The sequence below is a fragment of the Narcine bancroftii genome, chromosome 12, assembly GCF_036971445.1.
Source record: "Narcine bancroftii isolate sNarBan1 chromosome 12, sNarBan1.hap1, whole genome shotgun sequence".
Lineage (NCBI taxonomy): Eukaryota > Metazoa > Chordata > Chondrichthyes > Torpediniformes > Narcinidae > Narcine > Narcine bancroftii.
This window is the reverse complement of record NC_091480.1, coordinates 56545667-56570414: the sequence shown is the minus strand read 5'-3', so window position 1 is coordinate 56570414 and position 24748 is coordinate 56545667. Positions and strand designations below refer to the sequence as shown.

General features: G+C 38.5%; 1 protein-coding gene across 2 annotated transcripts in view; it reads left to right on the top strand.

Moving 5' to 3' along the window:
- Positions 1-24244, top strand: part of LOC138747061 (prostaglandin E synthase 3-like) — a 30029-nt gene extending 5785 nt beyond the window's left edge. The window contains exons 2-8 of one of the 2 annotated variants that reach the window (XM_069905959.1): positions 16375-16488; positions 19878-19947; positions 20485-20583; positions 20658-20750; positions 22208-22267; positions 23374-23401; positions 23482-24244. In XM_069905959.1, coding sequence (XP_069762060.1) covers positions 16375-16488; positions 19878-19947; positions 20485-20583; positions 20658-20750; positions 22208-22267; positions 23374-23401; positions 23482-23501 — 484 coding nt within the window. In that variant the 3' untranslated portion in view covers positions 23502-24244. The remainder of the gene's footprint in view (positions 1-16374; positions 16489-19877; positions 19948-20484; positions 20584-20657; positions 20751-22207; positions 22268-23373; positions 23402-23481) is intronic. The other variant, XM_069905960.1, reaches the window with a different exon arrangement.
- The last annotated feature ends 504 nt before the right edge of the window (positions 24245-24748 follow it).

The following is a 24748-nucleotide window of genomic DNA, read 5'->3' as shown; positions in this document are numbered from 1 at the left end:
GTCCCAAAGACAGATTTAGTGTATTTTTTCAGTATATTTTGTGTTTGTTTTTGTTGGGGTTACTGTGGTTTTTTTGTTTGTTGTATCGTCGTGTACAGGAAAGAGTAAGAATAATTCAAAGAGTGATTCTGGAAAGAGAGTGATTCTGGAAAGAGAGTGATTCTGGAGAGAGCGCGCGGGTCTGGAGAGAGCGCGCGGGTCTGGAGAGAGCGCGCGGGTCTGGAGAGAGCGCGCGGGTCTGGAGAGAGCGCGCGGGTCTGGAGAGAGCGCGCGGGTCTGGAGAGAGCGCGCGGGTCTGGAGAGAGCGCGCGGGTCTGGAGAGAGCGCGCGGGTCTGGAGAGAGCGCGCGGGTCTGGAGAGAGCGCGCGGGTCTGGAGAGAGCGCGCGGGTCTGGAGAGAGCGCGCGGGTCTGGAGAGAGCGCGCGGGTCTGGAGAGAGCGCGCGGGTCTGGAGAGAGCGCGCGGGTCTGGAGAGAGCGCGCGGGTCTGGAGAGAGCGCGCGGGTCTGGAGAGAGCGCGCGGGTCTGGAGAGAGCGCGCGGGTCTGGAGAGAGCGCGCGGGTCTGGAGAGAGCGCGCGGGTCTGGAGAGAGCGCGCGGGTCTGGAGAGAGCGCGCGGGTCTGGAGAGAGCGCGCGGGTCTGGAGAGAGCGCGCGGGTCTGGAGAGAGCGCGCGGGTCTGGAGAGAGCGCGCGGGTCTGGAGAGAGCGCGCGGGTCTGGAGAGAGCGCGCGGGTCTGGAGAGAGCGCGCGGGTCTGGAGAGAGCGCGCGGGTCTGGAGAGAGCGCGAACTGAAAATGATGAATAAGATGAGTACATTGAATTATATGACCATCAATATTAATGGAATTCACAACCAAATTAAAAGGAAAAGTTTATTGACACTACTGAAAAAGGAGAGCATAGACATAGCATTTATACAAGAAACACACTTAACTGAGATAGAACATAGTCTTCTTTCTTTGGCTTGGCTTCGCGGACGAAGATTTATGGAGGGGGTAAAAAGTCCACGTCAGCTGCAGGCTCGTTTGTGGCTGACCAGTCCGATGCGGGACAGGCAGACACGATTGCAGCGGTTGCAAGGGAAAATTGGTTGGTTGGGGTTGGGTGTTGGGTTTTTCCTCCTTTGCCTTTTGTCAGTGAGGTGGGCTCTGCGGTCTTCTTCAAAGGAGGTTGCTGCCCGCCAAACTGTGAGGCGCCAAGATGCACGGTTTGAGGCGTTATCAGCCCACTGGCGGTGGTCAATGTGGCAGGCACCAAGAGATTTCTTTAGGCAGTCCTTGTACCTTTTCTTTGGTGCACCTCTGTCACGGTGGCCAGTGGAGAGCTCGCCATATAATACGATCTTGGGAAGGCGATGGTCCTCCATTCTGGAGACGTGACCCATCCAGCGCAGCTGGATCTTCAGCAGCGTGGACTCGATGCTGTCGACCTCTGCCATCTCGAGTACCTCGACGTTAGGGGTGTGAGCGCTCCAATGGATGTTGAGGATGGAGCGGAGACAACGCTGGTGGAAGCGTTCTAGGAGCCGTAGGTGGTGCCGGTAGAGGACCCATGATTCGGAGCCGAACAGGAGTGTGGGTATGACAACGGCTCTGTATACGCTTAGAACATAGTAAATTGAAGAGAAACTGGGTAGGTCATGTAGTGGCATCATCATACAACTCAAAAGCCAAGGGAGTAGCTATACTAGTTAGCAAGAATTTGCCATTTAAGATGAAGGAAGTAATAACAGACCCATTGGGTAGGTATGTAATGGTGAAGTGCCAAATTTATTCAGAATTTTGGAATTTGCAAAACATTTATGCACCCAACGAACAAGATCAGGAATTTATGTGGGACACATCTTACGGGGGGGGGGGGGGGTGATTTTTCAGTTTAACCTTGACCCAGTGATAGATTAAACTGGGAAGACCATTTAAAAAAATAAACAAATTTATGCTAAAATTAATGCAGGATATGAAAACTGATATATGGAGGAAACAACATCCAAAAGAAAGAGAGTATTCATATTATTTGAACAGACATAAAACCTATGTTCTTGTCAGTGCAGATTCAGGGGAGAGTCCGAAAGACCGAATACAAGAAAAAACTTTTATCTGATCACTCACCCTTATTATTAACAATCGAATTAGAGGATATTCCACTGAAAACCTATAGATGGAGGCTAAACCCTATATTGTTAAAAAGGCAGGATTTCCAGGAATATATTGAACCACAAATTAAAACATTTTGAGATAAACACAGAGTCAGTAAAAGATCAATTTATATTATGGGATGCAATGAAGGCCTTTATTAGAGGACAAATAATTAGCTATATGACTAAAATTAAAGTATATAACCGGGAAGTAGAACAGTTGGATAAGAGATAGTAACTATCAGAAAGGAATTAGTGAAAAGAGAAAACTCAGGAAAAAAAGACAATTGTCAGAGAAAAAATTAAAATACGAAATACTACAAACATACAAAGTGGAGAAAAACATTATGAAAACAAAGCAAAGATATTATGAATTAGGAGAGAAACCCCACAAAATATTGGTCTGGCAACTTAAAACAGAACAAGCAAAAAGAACCATTTTAGCGATAAGAAAAGATGATAAGCAGATCTCATACAACCCATTAGAGATTAATGGAAATTTTAAAAAAAATTCTACAAGAAATTGTATCAAATCGAAAATACAGGGAAGAACAATAAAATTGATGAGTTTTTATCAAATATTGTACCACAACTACAATTAGAAGATCAAAATAAATTGACAAACCCCTTTAAAATTGCAGAAATACAGGATATATTAATGAAATGACCAAACAATAAAACACCAGGCGAAGATGGATTCCCTACAGTTTTATAAAGTATTTAAGGAATTATTAACCCCCCTGCCCCTTCTAGAAGTAATGAAATGGGGGGAAGGGACCCAAAATCTACCTGAATCATGTAAAACAGCAACAATTACAGTAATTCCAAAAATGGGAAAGGACCCGCTGTCACCGGCGTCATAGACCAATATCCTTACTAAATGCAGATTACAGATTAATAGCAAAACGACTAGTGAATAGTCTGACTGACTGTGTACCGAAATTGGTAAAGCAGGATCAAACAGGATTTGTTAAAAAAGACGAGCAGCAGATAAATGTCTTTAAATTTATTAATTTAATCCATGCAGCACAAATGAATAAAACGCCAATGGTGGCAGTTACGCTAGACGCAGAGAAAGCCTTCAACAGGGTAGAATGGAACTATTTATTTAAAGTGCTACAGAAATTTAAACTACTGGAAAAATTTATTAATATTGGATTAGAGCACTGTACAATGGACTTTTAGCAAAGGTAGTAGTAAATTGATATGTGTCAGATCACTTTAAATTGAGCAGATCAACAGGGATGCCCATTGTCCCCTTCCCTGTTTGCCTTGACTATAGAGTTGACAAGGAAGGAACCTACAATAAAAGAAATAAAAATAAAAGAGAAAAGATTTAAAATCAGCCTATTTGCAGATGATTGTAATATATTTAACAGAGCCAGATAAATAACATAACATAATTACAGCACAGGAAACAGGCCATTAGGCCCTTCTAGTCCGCACCGAACCACCCCTTTCTAGTCCCACCTCCCTGCACAATGCCCATAACCCTCCATCTTCTTCTCATCCATATACCTGTCCAACCTTTTCTTAAATAATACAATTGACTCTGCCGCCACTATTTCTCCCGGAAGCTCATTCCACACGGCTACCACTCTCTGAGTAAATAAGTTCCCCCTCATGTTACCTCTAAACCTCTGCCCCTTAATTCTTAACTCATGTCCTCTTGTTTTAATCTTTCCTCCTCTTAACGGAAATAGTCTATCCACATCCACTCTGTCTATTCCTTTCATAATCTTAAATACTTCTATCAAATCCCCTCTCAACCTTCTACGCTCCAAAGAATAAAGACCTAATCTGTCCAATCTCTCCCTATACTCTAGATGCTTAAACCCAGGTAACATTCTGGTAAACCTTCTCTGCACTCTCTCCACTCTGTTTATATCCTTCCTATAATTAGGCGACCAGAACTGCACACGGAACTCCAAATTAGGCCGCACCAACGTCTTATACAATCTCAACATCACCTCCCAACTCCTATATTCCATGCAATGATTGATAAAGGCCAGCATACTAAAAGCCTTCTTCACCACCCTATTCACGTGAGTTTCTACCTTCAGGGAACGATGTACCGTTACTCCTAAACTGAAAGAATATGGAGAGATATCAGGATACATGGTTAATAAAAGCGAAGTGATGCCAATGAACAAAGTTGATTATACAGAATGTAAAAAAAAAAAAAATTCCCTTTTAAATGCCAAACACAGGCGATACGTTTCCTTGATATCAGGATAGATAATAACCTAAACCATTTGTACAAATTAAACTATCAACCACTAATAACAAAGATTTAGAGACTTGGAAAGAGCTGCCGTTAACTTTAATAGGGAGAGTAAACTGCATTAAGATGAATGTATTTCCACGGGTACAATCTGTTCCAAATGTTACCAATTCCCTTGATAGAGGAATTTTTATAGGACTGAAGAAAGTAATATGGAAATTTTTATGGAAGGTTAAGAAATATCGAGTAGTGTTCGAAAAATTAACATGGAGATACAAACAAGGAGGGCTGCAGTTACCAAACTTCAAAAATTATTACAGGGCAGCGCAGTTAAGATATTTATCAGATTTTTATCAGACGGGAGAAAAATCGGACTGGATAAGGATAGAATTAGATAAATTAGGAGAAAATGTCCCGGAACACTTAAAATGGGACGAGAAGTTGGTGCAATACAACAATTCGCCAGTATTACATCATATACTTAAAACATGGAAGAGAATACATCTGGAACGAAAAAAGATAAATGATCAAATACCAAAAATGTTATTGACACAAAACCCATTAATCCCTTTTACAATAGATAATTTATTTTTCAAGGAATGGGCGAGAAAAGGAATTAAGAAAATAGAAGACTGCTTTTTGGGAAATAATTTATTAGCATTTGAGCAATTAAAAGATAAATATGGAATAACACATTGTACAATGTTTGCATGCTACCAGTTGAAAACTTACTTAAAAGATAAATTGGGAACTAGCTTGAGACTACCAGAGAGTAGCAGCTATGAATACGTAAAAACAGACACAATGAAAGTAAAAAAAAAGGATGACAAAAGTGTATAACAAACTGCAATATAAGGAAGAGGATGAAACAAGGTATAAACCTAAACAAAATTAGGAAAAAGATATAAATATAAGGTTTAAAGACGAAACATGGGAGGAGTTATGTACAGGAACTATGAAGAACTCAATAAATACTAGATTATGTATGATTCAATATAACTGGCTACATAGACTATATATTACTCCTCAGAAATTAAAAGAGTGGGACCCAACAACATCGGATCGATGCTTCCACTGTAAACGTGGAATTTGGACATGTACAAAAGTGAAAACTTTCTGGGAAGATTTAAACCTAATATTAAATTACAAAATTACAAAAAAAATAGCATGCCAAAAGATCCAGACATTTTTCTGTTTAAATAATGAGACAAAAAACTAGGCCTAAAATTAGATAGAGCCCAAAAAAGATTTATTATGATAGCGCTTGCAGCAGCAGACAAGTATATAATGACAAGTTGGAAAATGGAAGCAAGCTTAAAATACAACAGTGGTGAATATAGAAATGAACAAGTGTATTCCATTAGAAAAAAATTGCTTACAATCTAAAAGACAAATGTACTTTATTTGAACAAATTTGGGAACCATACATAAAATATGTTAGAAAATGCCGACTTCGGACCTCCATCTCCTAAAGTGATATGAATACAAGCAAGATAAGACTTAAATATGGAAATATGGATGATACGTTTTTCTTTGTGTGGTTTTATTATTGCTTTCGAAGGGGGTGGGGAGGGATGAAAGGGGTCGGAGGAAATGTCACTATAATGATGAACACATATTATTGATATGGTTCGGTGCACTAAACAAAAAATTATATAAAAAAAAACAAGTTTGTCCACTGCTGCCCTAGGGCCTGTACATTTCTACGCTCACTAGACCTCCTAAAATGCATCACTTTGTACTTCGAATAAAATTTCAGCTGTCATTGGTCTTTTGAATCTGCCAGTTAATCAGTAATTTTGTTCTTCTCCATTAATGATGATAATGTAGGATGTATGATCGTCTGCAAATATGAGGTGCACCATAGTCACAGGCATTTAATGGCAAAAGCAGCCCTATATTTTTACCTTAAGTCTCCTATTACCAAGTCAGTTTTGGATCCAACTTGCATTAGATCCCATTGGCTCTATGTCGAGTAACCTTCCTTGTGGGACCTTGCCAAATGCCTCTCTTTTTAAAAAAAAAAAGAGTTGGGGATTGTAAGACCTAGTCCTATTTCAACTGTACTTTTACTCATCTATATACTTTGGAACATTCAAGTTAACGATGATCTCACCAACCCCCATAACTTTCCTAACAGTGAGAATATTTTCTAATTTGTGGTTGCTTGATTTATGCCTACTTCCCTTGAATAAAGAAACTGCATTTTCTGTCCTCCATTCTTCTGGCACCTAACCAGTGGCAAATGAATGTTTAAAATCTGTCAGCCACAGCTCTCCCCATTCTTGCTTGATATTCCCTCCTGGATTCACATTTATTGCTATTAATTATTAGTCATAGAGTTTTACAGCGGTGAAATGCGTTCTTCAGCCCAACTTGTCCATGTGCTGACAAAGTTGCTAACCTGGGCTATGCTTATTTACTTGCATTTGGTCGGTCTTTTTACATGTACCTGTCTTTTTAATGTCATAATTGTACCTGCTTCCTCTAGCAGCTTGTTCAATATATGCACTGCTGTGGCATATGTTCTGGCTGCACTGATCCAAGATTGTACTGTAAATTTGGCTTTCTGGAAAAAAGTTTCCCCCAAGATGGTAGGAGATTTAAAATTTGCGTTCTCTGAATGTGGGTGATGCTGGCAAGGCTGCTTCCTACTGCACTGTCAGGCTGACATTTTCAAATGGTAAGTCTGATTTTAAAAAAAATGCAGGCGATGGAAACTATTAAATGGTTCAGAATGAGGGATGATTGAAATTGATGGTGAGAAGTGGGGGAGATGAGTTTTTATTCCAGTGAAATGTAACTTTGTAAATGAATATTATGGCTTCAGCTTGAGTGCCAGATTTGAATCTTGTTACCTTCAAGAAATTTATAATGAACAGTTGACGTGATTGAAAATTGTACTCTTATGAAATAAACCAGTTTGAACTAAGAATGAGCTTGAGTCTATTATATTGTATTTCTTATTGCTTGGATGTTAAACTGATTCTCCATCTGTCTTTGGGTGGATATTAAAAGATCCTATGAAAAGCAAAGGTAATTTCACTGGTTTTGGGACTAACAAGAGTTGTTTCAATCAACGTATCTGAATATTAGCTGGATATTATCAAGTTCATTGGGAACTTGCTCTGCAATAATTTGGATCCTATGCTTTTTGCATTACACCTGAAAAATACTTCTTTTGCAGTAAAGCTTTCAAAGCTTTTAGGATGTCGTCCATTTAAGCAATTTTTTTTGGTCAAAGTTCATTGCTTGTACATTTTAGTAGACATTTGCCATGAGAAATCCTGCTCTGTTGGCTACAAAGAAAGTGCCAGACCAGAATGGATCTCAATATTTTGTGTAGCTCTGTATTTATGTGGCATTATCTATATAGCTTGTTGGTAGTAATTTGTGAAGTAAATATCCTAAAGGTCTCAAGGAGGAAAGACTGCATAAGAATAGGCCCTTTGACTCATTGTATCTATTACCAGCTATTAGACACCTACCTACACAAAGGTAATTTTGCAGTATCACGGAACCAATCAGCCAAAGGTCTGAGGAAACCAAAGCACCTGAGGGAAACTTGTATGGTCATAGAGAGCATGCACAGCACCAAAAGTCAGGATCAAACAAAGGTTTCTAGAGCTTTATGCACTGATTGGAAAAAGAGAGCTACAGTATATTTTTAGTCTCTACATTTAAGATGTTGTATTTTTTAATCCCTTGCCTTGTGAATTGGTTATTTGGGAGCAAGGAGGTGGTATTTTGTAAGGTCCCTTCCAATAGTTAATTATGTTCAATTGATTGCCCTTGATTCGTTCATAACCTGGAGTACTCGGGTGATAGCTCCTTGTCCAACTGCATTTGAGCCTGCTACAACTGCATTTGAAACTGCTAAGATGGGATCACCTCAGTGGACAGAGGTGTGCTTAGTGTGTTATAAATTCTGTCTCTGTGCCAAATGAGTAGGCTGTAGGCCCAAGTTGATCGGGGTGCAAGTCCAGTATGGCAGAATATATAGTAGGGACAAAAAAATGGCAGTCTTTGAATGCATATTGTTTTGTTGATATCAGGTTCTGTGCAATCAAACTTGGACAAGTTTTCAAAACGGCTCTACTCTTCCACATCAAAAATATGGTGCTGCATATTGAAGTCTGCACAGACAATAGAACTGCTGCCAGCCTCCTCCAGCAATATGGCTTCAGTCCTGGCAGCCAGTTTGTGCTAGCTTGAATGTTTTTTCTATAACTGGGTTTTACCCAGGTTTTTTGGTTACATCCATCACCTCAGTATATGCAAGTTGAACACTGTAAAATGCCTGTGTGTAGGTGAATGGTGAAATCTGGGGTGGAGTGAAATCAATGGGAAAGTGGGAAAAATAAAGTGTGATTAATGTAAGTAGGTGCTTGACATTTAGTGTGGCATCTGAGCTAAAAGGCCCATTTCCTTGTATGACTGGTAATAAACAGGTTTTTGCAAGATGGATGTGGGACAAGTACAATAAAAATTGCCCATAAGATGATTCAATTTCCTGAACCATCTTATATATAATCATATAACCATTTACGGAGCTGAAACAGGCCATGTTGGCCTTTCGAGTCCGCACCGGTTCACTAAACTCTTGTCACCAATCGATTTGAGATAATGTGCTGTTTACCGTCTTAGTCAACTCCACAATAGGATTCTATCAGGTGATCTGCCTGGGCCACAGTTTCAACTTCATCTTCAGAGAAAATTTGAAATTCCTCAATGTTTAGAATCTTGATGTATACAAAAAAAGTTAATTTGTTGTATCTGAAGCACTTTGGAACACTTGAAGACTTGGTGGATGCGGATTTTTAAAAAACTGTCTATTTCGGCATACAAGTTGACCCTTAACCCTCAAAAAGCACAAAAATCAGGGGTGGTCTTCTACACCAGATATAAAAATTAGGCCTTAAATTCAACACAAAAAACCGCTTGACGTACATTTGGCGAATAAGAATACCTGGAAGCACCTCTCCACTGCCATTGTAACCCATATAACCATATAATAAAAATATTATATAACCCACCCAGATATTTTACAATTGCAGACCCTGTGAAGTCCCCGCTCCTGCCTGAGGTCCCCAAGGCTGACACATAGCCTTGGTTCCTGCACTGAGCATACTTGGGCAGCGAGGCAACTTCTTCGATGCGGGCAGCACCATACCTGATGTTGAGAATGGAGTTGCCGACTCCGGCTACAGCCAATGTTGAAGACTTGGGCCCAGTGTCGATTGGCATCTTCCCAGCCAGAAGCAAAAGTTTTTTTTAAAACTTAATTGACAGATTTGTTACTTGACGATTGGGGAGTTGTAACAAAATTTGGGTTGTTGCTAGGAGGCCCAGGCGCTTGCAGAAAATTTGGTGGGGAGGGTTATCGTATATGCTCGATATATGATAAAACCATGAAAATGGGGACCTGTCTTATTTGAGGATCGACTTGTACGCCAAAATATATGGTACATAAGCATTTGGATTTAAAGTCCAGAGAAACTGCACAAGAAAACCAAGTTGAATAAATTACTTGACTTGCTGGAAGATGGAAATTGAAATTGCTGAAACTCATCACACTAACCTGGTCCATCTTGGGATCAACATGAGATGCGTGGATCTTTGATGCAAAGCTGTTGATGCCTTATGATACCTATGCCTTATTGACCACTGAGATGGGCATAGTAGTTTACAAGGTAAAAATGTACTTTTTCGATTATCTGGAAATCACTTAACCAAAAATCGGCAACATGACATCACAAGTTGGGGGGAAAATTCGCCCAACATGCTTGTGTGGGGCTCTGATGCGCTGTTACCGCCAGTTTGGGGTAACCACAGAACTCAGAACCAGCTGGGAAGACAGACGCTGAATCCCGGCTCAGAGAAGCCAGCTCAGAGAAGCAGGCTGGAATCTCAAGCCATCAGTGAGCGACTGGAGGAAATTGGCGGGTCAGGCAGCACATGGGGAGATTGTCCTTGTTTCAATTAACTCCCTCCCCTCTTTCATTTATTCTTTACCCTCCACTGTACTTGGTTCTCTGTCCTAGCGTTATCAAGGAGAGTGGCCTTCCAGGCAGGAGCGGGGACCTCTGGCTTCCAGGCAGGAGCGGCGATGGCCGATACAAGTATTCTGTTGATGCTACTGGGCTGCTTAAAGCCATTTCCAGTTATCCGAAAAATCGGGTTCACTGAAATATGTCCATTCCCAAGTATTTTGGAAAATCAGAATTGATTAGTCTTGCTGATTATCAACTGATGGGCAGTAATGTTTAGTAATTGTCACCGTGCAAGATTGGAGTCAGTTAATGGCAATTGATTTGTAAATTAAGCCTTAAAAATAGAACTTTCAATTTAATGAAGTGATAACCAAGAAATTATAACTAGCAAGTTGTTGGTGTTTTGAGACTTCCTCAGTTTTCAGTGGTGCAGTTACACTTCCAATTTGCTGTAGATTTAAAAAAAAACACAATTATCAATTTATTATCAAGATGTCATGTTAGGAGTGCCAGTGGTTCAGATCTCAGATTTCATGTTCAAAGCCACTACTTTATAGTAATGAGACAGTTCTGTGGAGACTTCTATAAATCCACTATAAGCCAGCTGCTGTATCGATAATCAGGAAGCAGTTTGTTTGATGGCTAGTTTTCATGTTCGTCTGCAAAGAGTAGTTCACGGACAAGTTGCTCTTGTGTCTTGGTGTGAGCTTGCAGGCGCCTCAGATTGAAGAGACTGCCATCCGTGCGGTACCGGATGTAAACAGCGTCTTCATTGTTGAGGTCTTTCATGGCTTAGTTGCCCATTCAGAGCCAGCTCTTCAGCGCTTGATGTCCTGTTTTGCGGAAACTGCCAAAATGTTTGGCCTGGAAGTCAGCCTGAAGAAAACTGAGGTCCTCCATAAGCCATGACTACCAGCCCCCCCCACATCTCCATCGGGCACAGAAAGCTCAAAACGGTCAACCAGTTTACCTATCTCGGCTGCACCATTTCATCGGATGCAAGGATCGACAACGAGATAGACAACAGACTCGCCAAGGCAAATAGTGCCTTTGGAAGACTACACAAAAGAGTCTGGAAAAACAACCAACTGAAAAACCTCACAAAGATTAGCGTGTACAGAGCCGTTGTCATACCCACACTCCTGTTCGGCTCCGAATCATGGGTCCTCTACCGGCATCACCTACGGCTCCTAGAACGCTTCCACCAGCGTTGTCTCCGCTCCATCCTCAACATTCATTGGAGCGACTTCATCCCTAACATCGAAGTACTCGAGATGGCAGAGGCCGACAGCATCAAATCCACGCTGCTGAAGATCCAACTGCGCTGGGTAGGTCAAGTCTCCAGAATGGAGGACCATCGCCTTCCCAAGATCGTGTTATATGGCGAGCTGTGACAGAGGTGCACCAAAGAAGAGGTACAAGGACTGCCTAAAGAAATCTCTTGGTGCCTGCCACATTGACCACCGCCAGTGTGCTGATATTGCCTCAAACCGTGCATCTTGGCGCCTCACAGTTCGGCGGGCAGCAACCTCCTTTGAAGAAGACCGCAGAGCCCACCTCACTGACAAAAGACAAAGGAGGAAAAACCCAACACCCAACCAATTTTCCGCTGCAACCGTGTCTGCCTGTCCCGCATCGGACTTGTCAGCCACAAACGAGCCTGCAGCTGACGTGGACATTTACCCCTCCATAAAGCTTCGTCTGCGAAGCCAAGACAAAGAGAAAGAAGAAAAGAGTTTTCATGTTGATTATAATTGCTTTCTTATCCATGTGATTTGCAAGTATTTAAATTGTAAGGGTATTTCAAATGTTGGGAATGTTGTAATTTATGGGCATTGCAAAATTTTATCTATAATGGGTTTTAGAATCTGCCAGATGTATATTACTCCTTATACATGCAGATTTTAAAAAATTAAAACTTCCGTTCCATTATGTGCATATAAAACAGCATTTATCTTCCTTCAATAGGGTGCAAATGCTACCCTGCTTTTTATTTGCCCGGACTTGCCTAGATTATGTTGGTTGTTTATGCTCCATGTTAGTCTCTTTCCATTTTTTATTGTTGTATTTATGCATTCCTTTCTGCTTGGGGCTGCACTACCTACTACTTATTCTTGTGTTATCCTTGAATTTTTCTGTGTGCCTTCTCTGTTAAAAATTTACTAAAATTTCATGTCCTTAGAACAACTGAAGGATAAATATGATTTACCTAATGGAACCTTTCACTACTTTCTGAGGGAAAAATGGGGCCCTACCATGAAGGGAACAAGGTGGAAGAGCTACTTCGACCGAGAAGCGTTCCCAAATTTGTATCCAGAGAGCCCAAAACTGGGCCTGCAAATATTGAGGAAGAGATGGTAGTTGGACTTGGGAATAATGATCGAAGAATTGTTGGTCAGATTTATGTACGGAAAGTGTAACATTGGTGTTCAATGCCAGACTGAGATTGGTACAATATAATTTCTTACACCAATTATATCTCGCACCACAAAAATTACATAAAAGGAAAACCAGAGGTATCGGAAATGTGCTTCAGGTGTGGGTTAGAAATTGGTACCTTTATACACTCCACATGGGCCTGTGCGAAGGTGAGACCCTTTTAGTTGGAATTATCTCGACTCCCTGCTGGATCCAGAGCTATTTATTGGGAAACCTAGAGGACGTGGGCAGATCATTAACTAAATTCCAAATTAAATTTGTGGCTATTGCCCTGTCAGTAGAAAAAAAAATGCATTGTAATCACCTGGAAGTCCGACTGCCTCCTACTCATCACTCGATGGACCACAGAGATGCACAAATAACATATAATTTAATAAATATGAAACTTTTGCCAAAATATGGCAACCTTAACTAGAGCACTTTGGTGTGCAATGAACCACCTTAAGGAGTGGAAGTAGATTAGAAAGACTGGTGGTATGCTGAATTTTTCTTTCTAACATTTTTTTTGATTGTCACTTTAATTGCTTTAGTTGTTTAAAGTTTATATAGTATTTGTATCTGAGAAGTAGATAAAAAGAATTGGGCTTTTTCCAGATGCGATACTATGTTTTTAAAAAAAATTGAAAAATAAAATTCTCAAAAAAAAAACTAAAATGATCAAGTCTGGTCTAACTGTTCTTTTAACTCTTTTTCAATTACTTCCATCTAGAAATAAAATGCTAGTGGCTTTTGCATCATTTGTCTTGACCCCCTTCATTTCCTTATCCTGTTTCTATTCTATGGTTATAATGAAATTGTTAAAGTTTATTTCCTATTATTTTTTTTAAATTTCTATTGATTTTAATAAAGAACTTGTGCAAACAAAAAGGGTACAGTTCAATAAGATAGTATGGACAGTTGCATTAATTAAATAAGATATTCTGTATATCACTAACATAAATTGTAAATCATATCCATAATTAATATTCTAAATAGTATACCTTTTTTGGAAAATACTAATAGTATTTTTTTTAAATGGTAGAGGAGAATAACTCAAACCCCTTACCTTTACCTAACCGTGTTGCAGGATGCTATATATGACTGGTATAAAAAGAAAAACAAAGGTTAAAAAAAATTAATACAAGGAAAGATACAAGTCAAACAATTTAATTATATTGGAGCAAAATTATAAAGGAAAATATTGAGTCATAAATGATCCCCATAACTTATGGAATCTTGTATCTGAATTATTAACCATATAACCATTTACAGGCCATGTCGACCTTTCGAGTCCGCACCGGTTCACTAGAACAACTCCACTAGCTCAACCAAACTGCTTCCCTGCAGTTCTTCGGGAAGGTTGATCGGGGTCCGCATTCTGCCTGGTCTGTTTATGATGCTCGCCTCACTTCAACATAGCAAATGCCCTCTGGCCTAGATAACCAGAGAGGTGTGTACTGGCAGTTCACTTTGCCTGACCCACCAGGTCCCTCCAGCTCCTGTTTGCTTTGAAGGGACAGCCGTTTTATCAGTGACAGGGATCTCCCAATGGCCAACTGCTTTAATTCCCTGCCCCACTCCCACGCTCACATGTAATTGAATAATTTTTTCCATGTTCTTATTTTTAAACCCTTTCATTTTAGAAATTGCATTTGATTTCTATCTCTTGTTTAAAAAAAATACAACCCTTTTGCCAGTTTGCCTAATTACCCTGAACTGTCGGTTTCTATTTTGTATCCTGGTTCTACATGCTGATACTTTGGTCAAAAGTCCACCAAATCAAGGCCCTTTCAAAATTCAATTGCTTACATTGTAAACCAACAACCAGACCTCATTACATCTTTTAATAAAAGAATTAATGAAAAGCCCAGTGATATTCCCTTTCTTTAATAGTATATACTGTATAACCTTTGTATTTTACTACAAGTGATCTTGTCTCGTGCCTGTGATTTTTGTTTTAATTGTCACCTATTTCTTGATATTGCTAAATGGTTATTACTAGGGTATTCTTTAATCATCTGATATCATCTAGGTCTGACCATTGTTTAATTAGTTAGACTTCAGTAGCAAGTAGCACCATATTTATTGACAGCTACTTAAAGCTGATTCTGTTACATGTACTCATGAGAGTCACTGGTGAGTGATCAAGCACAGAAACCTGACGCTTTTTAATTTGAGAAACTGGTTATGGAAATTTAGTTTATTTGCTGCTTTATGGCACTTGGCTGTGTTAAACTAATTCCATGCATGTTATGATTGTAGTTTTGGAATTGTTGCAATTTTCTCTTTGCACCCACCCTCCCTCTACCAATTAAAAAAAATCTTCAGTTTAGTTAAATTAGCTTATTCTTTCACAAATTCTACCTGAATGTTCTTGGCTTCTGCATCTGTATTGGTGACAGTAAAAGCAGAAAATTTGCCTGAATTAAAGTCTTGGTTTCTGAAGGAAACTAAGGGATGAGAATTGAGCTTTGAAGCACTAAGGCACTTTTATTAAGGCAAGGGAGAGAGGAAAGATGCAGGGAGGTTATGAAGTAAATGACTGTACACCACATCAAATACTGATTAAATCCAGCAAGAGAATATTAGCTTTATGACTGTAACTAGGAACCTATTTATCATTGTATGAAAATTGATGAATATTGTGCAGTATTTTAGTTATGTGGGCACATGTCCCTTTCAGATTAGAATCTTTGTGAAGCAGGAAGCAACATATTTGTATGGGAAAAGAGGGTGACTGTTGACTGGAGCTTGGATTCGGCTCTGTCATCAACAGAGGTCATGGGAGCACAGAAGCCAATAATTGGAAGAGGTGGTAGGATCCACAGGCACTCTTGTCTCTGGACTCTTGCTTCTCTTTCTCTTCGTGGTAGGGGTTCTGGACTAATGCTGACAATTTGTGTCTTTATGGGCGAACAGAAGTAATTTGATTAATGTATTTATAAACATGACAATAAAGGAATCTTGAACAGGGAGGCGGTAACCTTTCATTGTTCATAGTTTTCTTGGGTGTAATTCGTACTTCAAATACTGCTGGTGATGTTATGGCAAAACCAATGATGTGATTGCCACTCTTGGATTAAAGTGTTGCCATCATCTTTTACCTTTTTTCCTATATCGCCCCATGTATTTCTGCTATCTTGCATTTGCTTGACCAGCATGTTAAGCCCCCTACCTAATAAATTGTGGTGTATCCAAGCAAAAGAAAATTCACACCATGTTTGTCCCTAGATATTGTATTTGAATCTTTTGCGTCTGGTTACTTTGTTTGGGTGTGGGGGGGAGAGGGAGGGGGGTAAAAGATTTTGAATGTCCAATCCCAACACTTTGGGTGTGGTATCACTGGAAAATGTGGACCAATTTGGACATGTGGTTGGACAATAAAGCAAAGCACCCTGTATCATTGCTTCCATTCCCTTATAATATTTTCCCTTTTGTCCACTGAAACAAACATGAAAAGTTGAGAGCCTCTGACCTGGCTTTTTTTTTTAAACGCTAGCAGACATCACTCATTAAAATGTAAATACTTTTTGCATGCGCTTTAAACTTGTAGCGTTTTCTTTTCACACAAATCTTGTGATTGTTTTCGCTCCCATGATACTTTTAGGCAGCCAGCTTCTGCAAAATGGTATGACCGAAGAGACTACGTCTTTGTTGAATTTTGTGTAGAAGACAGTAAGGATGTTGAAATAAATTTTGAAAAAGAGAAGTTTACATTCAGGTACGTAGTAGATATTCAATCGCATTTCTGTCAAAATGTCTGTCATAAGTTTAGGGCAGGTTTTTATTGCGTCTCTTAAGATTGCTTTTGAAAAGAATTTAGGCTCTAGTTGTAATGCTTTTCTCATAATACTGTTCATAATCTGAGTGTTAGTTGGGTGATATTTATCGTTACTCTAAATTCCTGTAAATTTGTATTTTTGAGATTTTGGTCACAGTATGACTGCCCTGCAATTTTTTCAGATATTTTACTGCTGCAGTTTTGGGTTTTTAAATCTGCCGGTTTTATAATATTAACTGTAATGATGTTGCCAGCAAGAACGTTCTCATTTGTTCATCGTGGACACCTTGGCATTGCGCAAGATTCTCATGCACTCACTAAAGGCAATTTATGTGAATCTTTGTCTTCCACCTCTATTTTTCTCTTTAGGTCTCCCCATACTGCATAGTGTTCTTAACTAAGTAGGCAAATCAATAATCTTTTGCAGTCTGCCAAGTCCCTTTTCAAATTTTTCTTTGTTTAGATATGTCTAGCTACTACTTCAATTAAGCCACAAAGGAGAATCTCACTTCACACCTTTCTGCTCCATAAAAGCGCAAAACATGGAGGACCAAACTTGTAACACCAGGATACTGGCATTCCTCTTAATATTCTTACATAAAGGCTGAAATATTGTTTCAGATCACATTGTAATTTAGAAGATTGAAATAGAGTGCGAGGCTATCTGGGGATCATGCACACAAGGGGAAAATATGCCTGCTATTTGGTTTTTTATAAATATTGTGGGTCTTGCATTTTAGGTCTGTGGATAGATGATAATTTTAGCTGAATGCAATCTTGGTAATGTTCGCTGTTGATTCTTGTTCACACAATTTCTCTGATTCTGGCTAATTTGCAGTTGGAGATTAATGTTAGGACCTGAAAGATACTGTCTGAACAATTGTAAATTGAGGATGCAATTTTATAGGGGAATGAGATTTGCAGAATGGTACCTGTTCAATTTTTCCACCTAGTGGAAATACACAATGCTGTTAACTGACCATACAGTTGATAGTTTTATTGCTGTTTCCACTTTAAATTTACAGCCTGCACTAGCTTTATAGACAACGCATCTGTTCTGCCATAATCACAGATGAAGAGTCAATCCTACTTGCAACAATGCTGGGTTGGCTAAAGAGTTGCCTTAAAGTTCACCTCTTTGAGCCATGGGTTGCTGTTCCTATTTTGATAGAGCCTTGGGGCTCTTGGCTGGTGCATGTTGGAGTTTTAATCACTGTACCCATCAGCAGCGTCACCATATGATCAAAGCAAGAGCCTATCTGCCTGCCCCAATCAAAAGAAAAAAAATTGCAAAACCTGGACAGGTTTCACAAAGTATTGTGATCTCACCGCACTTTAGTCTTTTTCTGATCTTCTGCAAAACATGGTCTAAGTATTTACACTCATTGAAAAATCATCTTTGTTTTTGGTCATAGTTGAATCAAGGTACAATATTCTAGATATCAAGATCTATCCTAATTTCAATATGTGTTTCTGGTGAGTACTCCAGTGTCAGCATATTTGATGCATTGAGCTTATGAAGATGGTGACCAAATCAGTAAGTATGAGGGCATAATTAAAGTCTTGGCAAATACCTGGAACTTCACAAGGTTATTAAAGAACATCTTTGCGCAAAAGCTTGCAAATTTATTTTCCTTATCTCATGCTGAATTCAACTGCAGTTATTTTTGGTTCATCTTGTTAACAGCAAACACTAGGAATTGAACTCGGGGCTTTTTGTGTTTCCTTTACACAAAGTATGTAACTGTATAATTTAAGTAGATTGATTTGGTGATTTTTTTTATGGTTTACCATTTTGAGCACTGTTTCCTCTTGTTTTAATTTTATCCACCATTTTGAGTACTTTCCTGAAGCTGCCCAAACCAATGCTTCCAAAAGTATTTGTGGAAATGGGTGATTCTTGGAGTGTTAATACTCTTGTGGCTTGGATACTACAAGTTTTTCTTGAACACAAATTGTAATACATGCAGCTTGCCATTAAAAAAAAAAAGCCTCAATTCCATACCCCCAGCTTGCAGCATGTTTGTTTTGTAATTAGATATCTGCTTTCAGATCTTTTCCATTTAATCCTAACTGTTTGATATTTCAGTTGGCTGCAAGAAATATGTACGACAGCCAGTATATTTTTATCTCGCTCGTCTTCTGGGGGCCTCAACTTGTTAGGCATAGTTAAAATAGCAACTTTTAACTGACATGTGCTAATGGAATTGGTGTGGATTTGCAAATATGAAAGCATGAAATGTTGGAACCAAAATTACTGAATGTGCTGTTAATTTCCATGTTTAAATGTTCTCTTGGTTTATACAGTTATTTCTTAATGCAAGTTTGACTCAAACATAAGCTGCTGTAGTTAGTGTGCATTAAACCATGCTGGACATGAAGGATTTTGATTATCTGGCATGTTGGAGGTAACATCCTACCTGTCCTCAGGCTAAGAAGGGAGAACCTGTCAAGGTTCAACAAGTGCCCAGTGAAAGTTTTGAAGAGTCCATTTGATAACATTTGAATCAGAGAGTTTGGGGTCAGTTGTGTCACTATTGTTCCTCAATAAATTGAATTGCGATATAACAAATGTGAAAAGAAAACATATGAGGCCTTTTCCCAGATGTTGTCAGAGCTGAGTGAGGGCAGAATGTTTGTAATTCAGGTTTTTGTCAAAGCTGAAAGTTTTGCAAATGAGCAATGTTTAAAGTAGATGAAGGGTGATTCAGAGAAAGTGGTAGAATGGATGATGCATGGAGTCATATAGATGAGAAAAGAATGGATGTTCATGATGCACACCATTTTGTCAGCACATTCCCTAGTGCCTGAATGAAAATACAAGTTTTATTTCCTTGATTTAAAAGTTGATAGAAATACTTTACATGGGATTTGAGAGGAAAGTATTAATATCTTGGGTCAATAATCATTTCAAGTTCATCAAACAAAAATTAACTTATTTTTCAACATTTTTGAAAGATGTGTTATGTCTCTGGTCAGCGTCTAGAACACTAAAGGAGATAGTGTCATAGTGAGTGTCAGGTGGAGAATTTAATGAGAGTTTCTGAGGAGTGTACTTCCAGATAGAATGAAGGAACTTGAAAAAGGTGTTCAAAAACTGCAAAGGATTTTACCTGAAAGCAATATGACATCAACCTTCAGTGTTGGTACTTTCTTTCCAACCGTGCTGTTGCTCTGAGACTTCATATTCTGCTAATGTACCTTGTAGATTTTTTAAATTATTGATCCATAATGTGTATTAAAATACCTATCATAGATTTTGGTTTGGCTGTTAATATTTGAGAACAAGATACTGAAATTCACTTTTGTATGGCATCTTTTTCTTGTAGCTGTCTGGGAGGAGCTGAGAGCATAAAGCATTTTAATGAAGTTAATCTTTATAGTGCAATTGACCCAAATGTAAGTATTGGACAATAAATGAGCCAGTTAAGTAATATCCTTTGCTAATTTTATTTTGCTTCTTTGGCTAAGAAACATGTAATGGTCATAGTTGAACTAGGCGGCACAGTTAGCGTAGTGGTTAACGCAACATTATTACAGCGCTGGCGACCCAGGTTCGAATCCAGCACTGTCTGTAAAGCGTTTATACTTTCTCATGTCTGCATGGTTTCGCCGGGTGCTTCCACCCTTCATTGTGGGGTTATATGTTAATTGGTATATTTGGAGAGGGCACAGGCTCATAGGCAAGAAGGGCCTGTTACCGTTCTGAATGACTAAATTTAATACTCTGCCAGTGTAGTTGTTCAGTTTTCCAATAAAAATACAATAGTCATTTTCTGTCCTCTTGGTGACAATATTATTGATTTTGTTAAATCCTTAGTTTTGAAATTTTTTGGGTGTGGGGAGTACACATTTTTCCAATAAAATAATTTTTGCAATGGTCTAGTATTGACCTGTATCACTGTTGTCTGTATTGTTACATTAATATATTTGTAGGATTCCAGACACAAGCGAACAGACAGATCTATCTTGTGCTACTTACGAAAAGGAGAATCTGGTCAAGTATGGCCACGGTTAACCAAAGATAAACTTAAGGTAACTAGGACATTGCAGTGTTTTCTAATATCCTGTCTTCATTGATTTCAATTACTGACTGGCCACTTTTGCAGTTAAACTGGCTCAAACTGGATTTCAATAACTGGGGAGATTCAGATGATGATCCAGAAGAGGAAGATTTGTCCAGCTTTGAAAAGTTCTCACAGGTACATCATTTATGTCATTTGCTAATGTATATCACTCCATGTGGTTATTACTTGCAGCGGTTCACCAACACCATCTTGGCCAATTAAAGTTGGCTCAACCTGTGAAGTCCATATCCCTTGAATTAGTAAAAAATAAATACAGTCGCTTAACATCCACGATTCTGTGACATAGGACATTGAGATTTGGACATTGTGTGAACACCATATTATAGACTTAGCAAAGCTACAACACTCAAGAGACTCTCGATTGGATGCTGCTGCCTATGAGTCGAAGCACACTGTTACATTTGTCAGTAGGGAAAGTTCACATTAAAATAACAATATAAAGTATAATACAGTACATAAGCCAGTAACATAGGCATTTATTATGACTATCAAGACATAATTATAGGTTATATATGTACTGTACCATTATATGTCTGGCAGCACAATCGCTTTGTATACAAGAGACATGAAATACACATGTTGCCTGCGGGAAGCTGTTGCATTCACGACATCCGCTAGGTCCTATTCTCCGATCGGGATTTCTGAACTGTTATAACCTTATGGGACCTCAAACATTGTCTGAGGACATAATGCAGTGCATGACTGTACAAATCCTTCAAGGAGTAGTTGTATTTGTTGAGTAGGGGGTCAATATATCACTGAATCCAGAAATTGATGCCCTTCACAAAAGTACCAGCAGGAAGAGATGTTCTGGGAAGTAAACTCCTGAAAAGAGTTGAAATCTTGTTAAACCTCCTTAGCTCGCACTGGATTTTTGATTCACTACCTGCCAAGTTTGTGTTCTTTCGCCCACTTGTAGCTGCACAATATACAAACCTTCAAGGAATAAATCAGCTGCATGTTGTATGGTTAGCACTATTTGTACACCAAGTACAGTGGACAAAACTACATCGAAACTATAGTATTCCTTGCACAATGGTACTGAAAATTGTTTTAAAAATAAATTCTGAATTGGCAGAAAACTTTTCTCTTGGGAGTACTTTGCAGATGTGATGTTGAAGAATAATACGGTAATGTCTTCTATGCTTGTGTAGCATGTAGATTCTCAATGGGTCCTGACAGTTTATTTAAAAAGAAACCAAATCTGTTAAACGTCCTTTAATGCCTGTGTGTTCCTTTTAAAAAAAATCTCCTTTATTTTTATTGAATGCCATTTGTGCTTGCCCATTTTACTTCATGCGAGCGCTGATGGTGTCAGCTGGCTGTGGAGCTGTTGCATTGCGACAGTTATTGCTGTGTACTAGCACTGGAGAATAAATCGGACTTATTGTCTCCTGGTGATTTTTAAGTAGGATCATTATTAAGATTAGTGAGAGATTGCACTTGGACCATCCTGGTCTGTATAAATAACTCATCATCACCCCATGCATTTCTTATCCATATTTAGTATGTATTTATTAATGTACTGCTTAGATTTAAGTTTTTAAAAAAATAAAAATGCATCTTTATAGATGATGAACAATATGGGAGGAGAAGATAGAGACATCCCAGACGTTGATGGAATGGATGATGTAAGTATGAAGATATTAGCTTGGAGATTTGTACTTTTAAATTTATGGAATGAAAATTGTGCAGCAACCCACTAATCGCAATTATGACCACAGTCTCAAGGATTCAAGTCTCCTTTTTAAGTATTAAAATCTTGTGACTTTAAGTCGTGTAGATTTTGGTAATGTGGTTAATTGTATGTTTGGAATATCAAACTGACTGCACTATTAACTGGCTTCTATTACAGAGAAGTCGTAGTCCACATTGTAGGAAAAAGCATTAGCAGTTCAATTTTTCCCCTTGTTTGCTTTAGTTTTACAGGTGCAGACAATCGAAGTCATTACACGCTCTACAAGTCCCTTTCTAAACCACACAAACTCTTCAAAATCATACTTTTGCCCAATATTATCCTTTGGCTCATATTTGTTTTGGGTTAGTACAATGCACAATCATTGTTGCATCAATTTAAATTGCTCTTTAGATGTCAGAAATTCTTTCAGTTGTAGAACAGGGTGAAACACTAAAGTCTGCAGGTGCAGTGATTATGATTGTTGAGGTTATATTCTTTGATAACCACCATGCTTTTTCTGTCCCAGACAAAATGGTCTAGCGAATGAAGGGAACAAACTTGCTATAATAACTGAAAATGGGTGCAATTTCTGAATTTTTAATTTCCCATCAAGCAAGAAAGGGGCAAGCACAGATGTGATACTCAAGACAGGGGTGGTTATAACACAGTTAGGCTTGAAACCAGGCCAGTGCAAGGTCTATAGCCAAATTAATAAGGTATAAAGTTGATGAATTTGATCAAATCTACTGTAAGAAAAATAAGTACATCTTTTGGACTACACAAGTATTGAGATTCAATACTAAGTATACTTTTCTCAAAAATTGGAATAAAAACATATTTTGATGTAGGTCTGTCCACTGTCTAAAAGGATACTGCATGCTTCCCTAGTTAGTATCCCAAGGGATACCCAGATTTGAATTTTGAATTTCTAACTTGTTGGGTTTGCATGTGGTAACTATTGCAAATGCACTCATCTTAATTGTCTGCATTTTTTCTTGCTTCAAATTCCATTTTGATTTGAGTATTTTGATGCCCTTTTGTTTCCCACTTGTTCTTTAGGATGGGTCGCAGGATAGTGACGATGAGAGTAAGTCCAATTCTGTATTTGTTTATTCATTTTGTTTCAGCTTGTATTTTGTTATGTCATACCTCTTTTTATTTTTGCAGAAATGCCAGATCTAGAATGAATTAATTGAGAAGAAAGGCTTCAGGGAATTGGAAGAAACGCATCCATTAAACTGTTAATTTTTTTAACAAAACACAATTATAAGTTGATAGCTGTTCAGGGCAGTGAAGCATCTTTCAATCCATTTTCAACCTGTTTAAAAGGCTTTTCTAGGGGTCAATGTATACCTGAGTATTGGACAAAATTGCTTCCTGTTACAGGGCAATATTTAAAAGGAATATGCCATTATGCATATTATATGCAGTCCAAAAATATGCCAGGACTTGAGCAAAAATTATTTATAGTGATCTGAATTCGTTACTGATTAATATTAAATGTTGTAGTTGGTTCTTGTACAATCTAATACCAAATTCCTTCAGTATCAATTAAGCCATCTTAGTTAATTCAGCCGTTAGGATGCTGAGGTTTTACAAAGTTTCCAGTGGCTTTTCATCTCTAAGAACTGGTTCAGACTATTAATGGTATTGTTGACCCTTAAGCTTCTACATCTGTTAGTGTGATGAGTGATAAAGCTGTACATTGTCGCTTGTTGATCTTAAGTGGCTGTACATTTAGATGACCAAAAGTGTATTTGCACTGTCTTAAGTATGAATGCAAGTTTTGAAGAAGCTGTTAATACACTATCTTTAGGATGTATTTTGTGAAATCTGCTCAGTTCAAGCTGAAAACCTCAATTTATGTCAAATGCAATGGAATTTTTTTTAAGCCTACAATATCTTTCTAATAAACTGTTAACACTTAAAATGTGTGTTTTTAATGTCTTGCACAAATGTGAAGGATTTATTCTCTGAAATAATATCACTACACTAAAATTTGTTTTTTTAATATCTTTAAATTTTCAATCATATTGCAAAAATTCCTGTGTGGGAATATAGTAAAACTCTAACCTTCTATTCAGTTGTTTGGAAATCCAGATTATATCTGGTGTCCCTTTTAAATTTCACATACTTACCTTATTCACTGTACAATTTTTTCTTTAAAAGTGAACTGTTCGGTAATTCTGTCAGCACCACCAAAATATTGGAGTTTTGCTCTACTTCTATTTCCTTCCCAACTTGTTGATGTCTTCATTCCCTTTCTTACCTCCCCCAAGAAAAATCCAAAAGTCTTAATACTTTTTGGCATTGTATATAGACTGTGGCATTTGGCCTGCTGTGTAACCTTTGCATATTAAAACCCAGATCTGAATTTTGTAACATTTTAGAGTTGGCACCAATAAAAATGAAAGTTTTGTTGTAAAAGAACAAA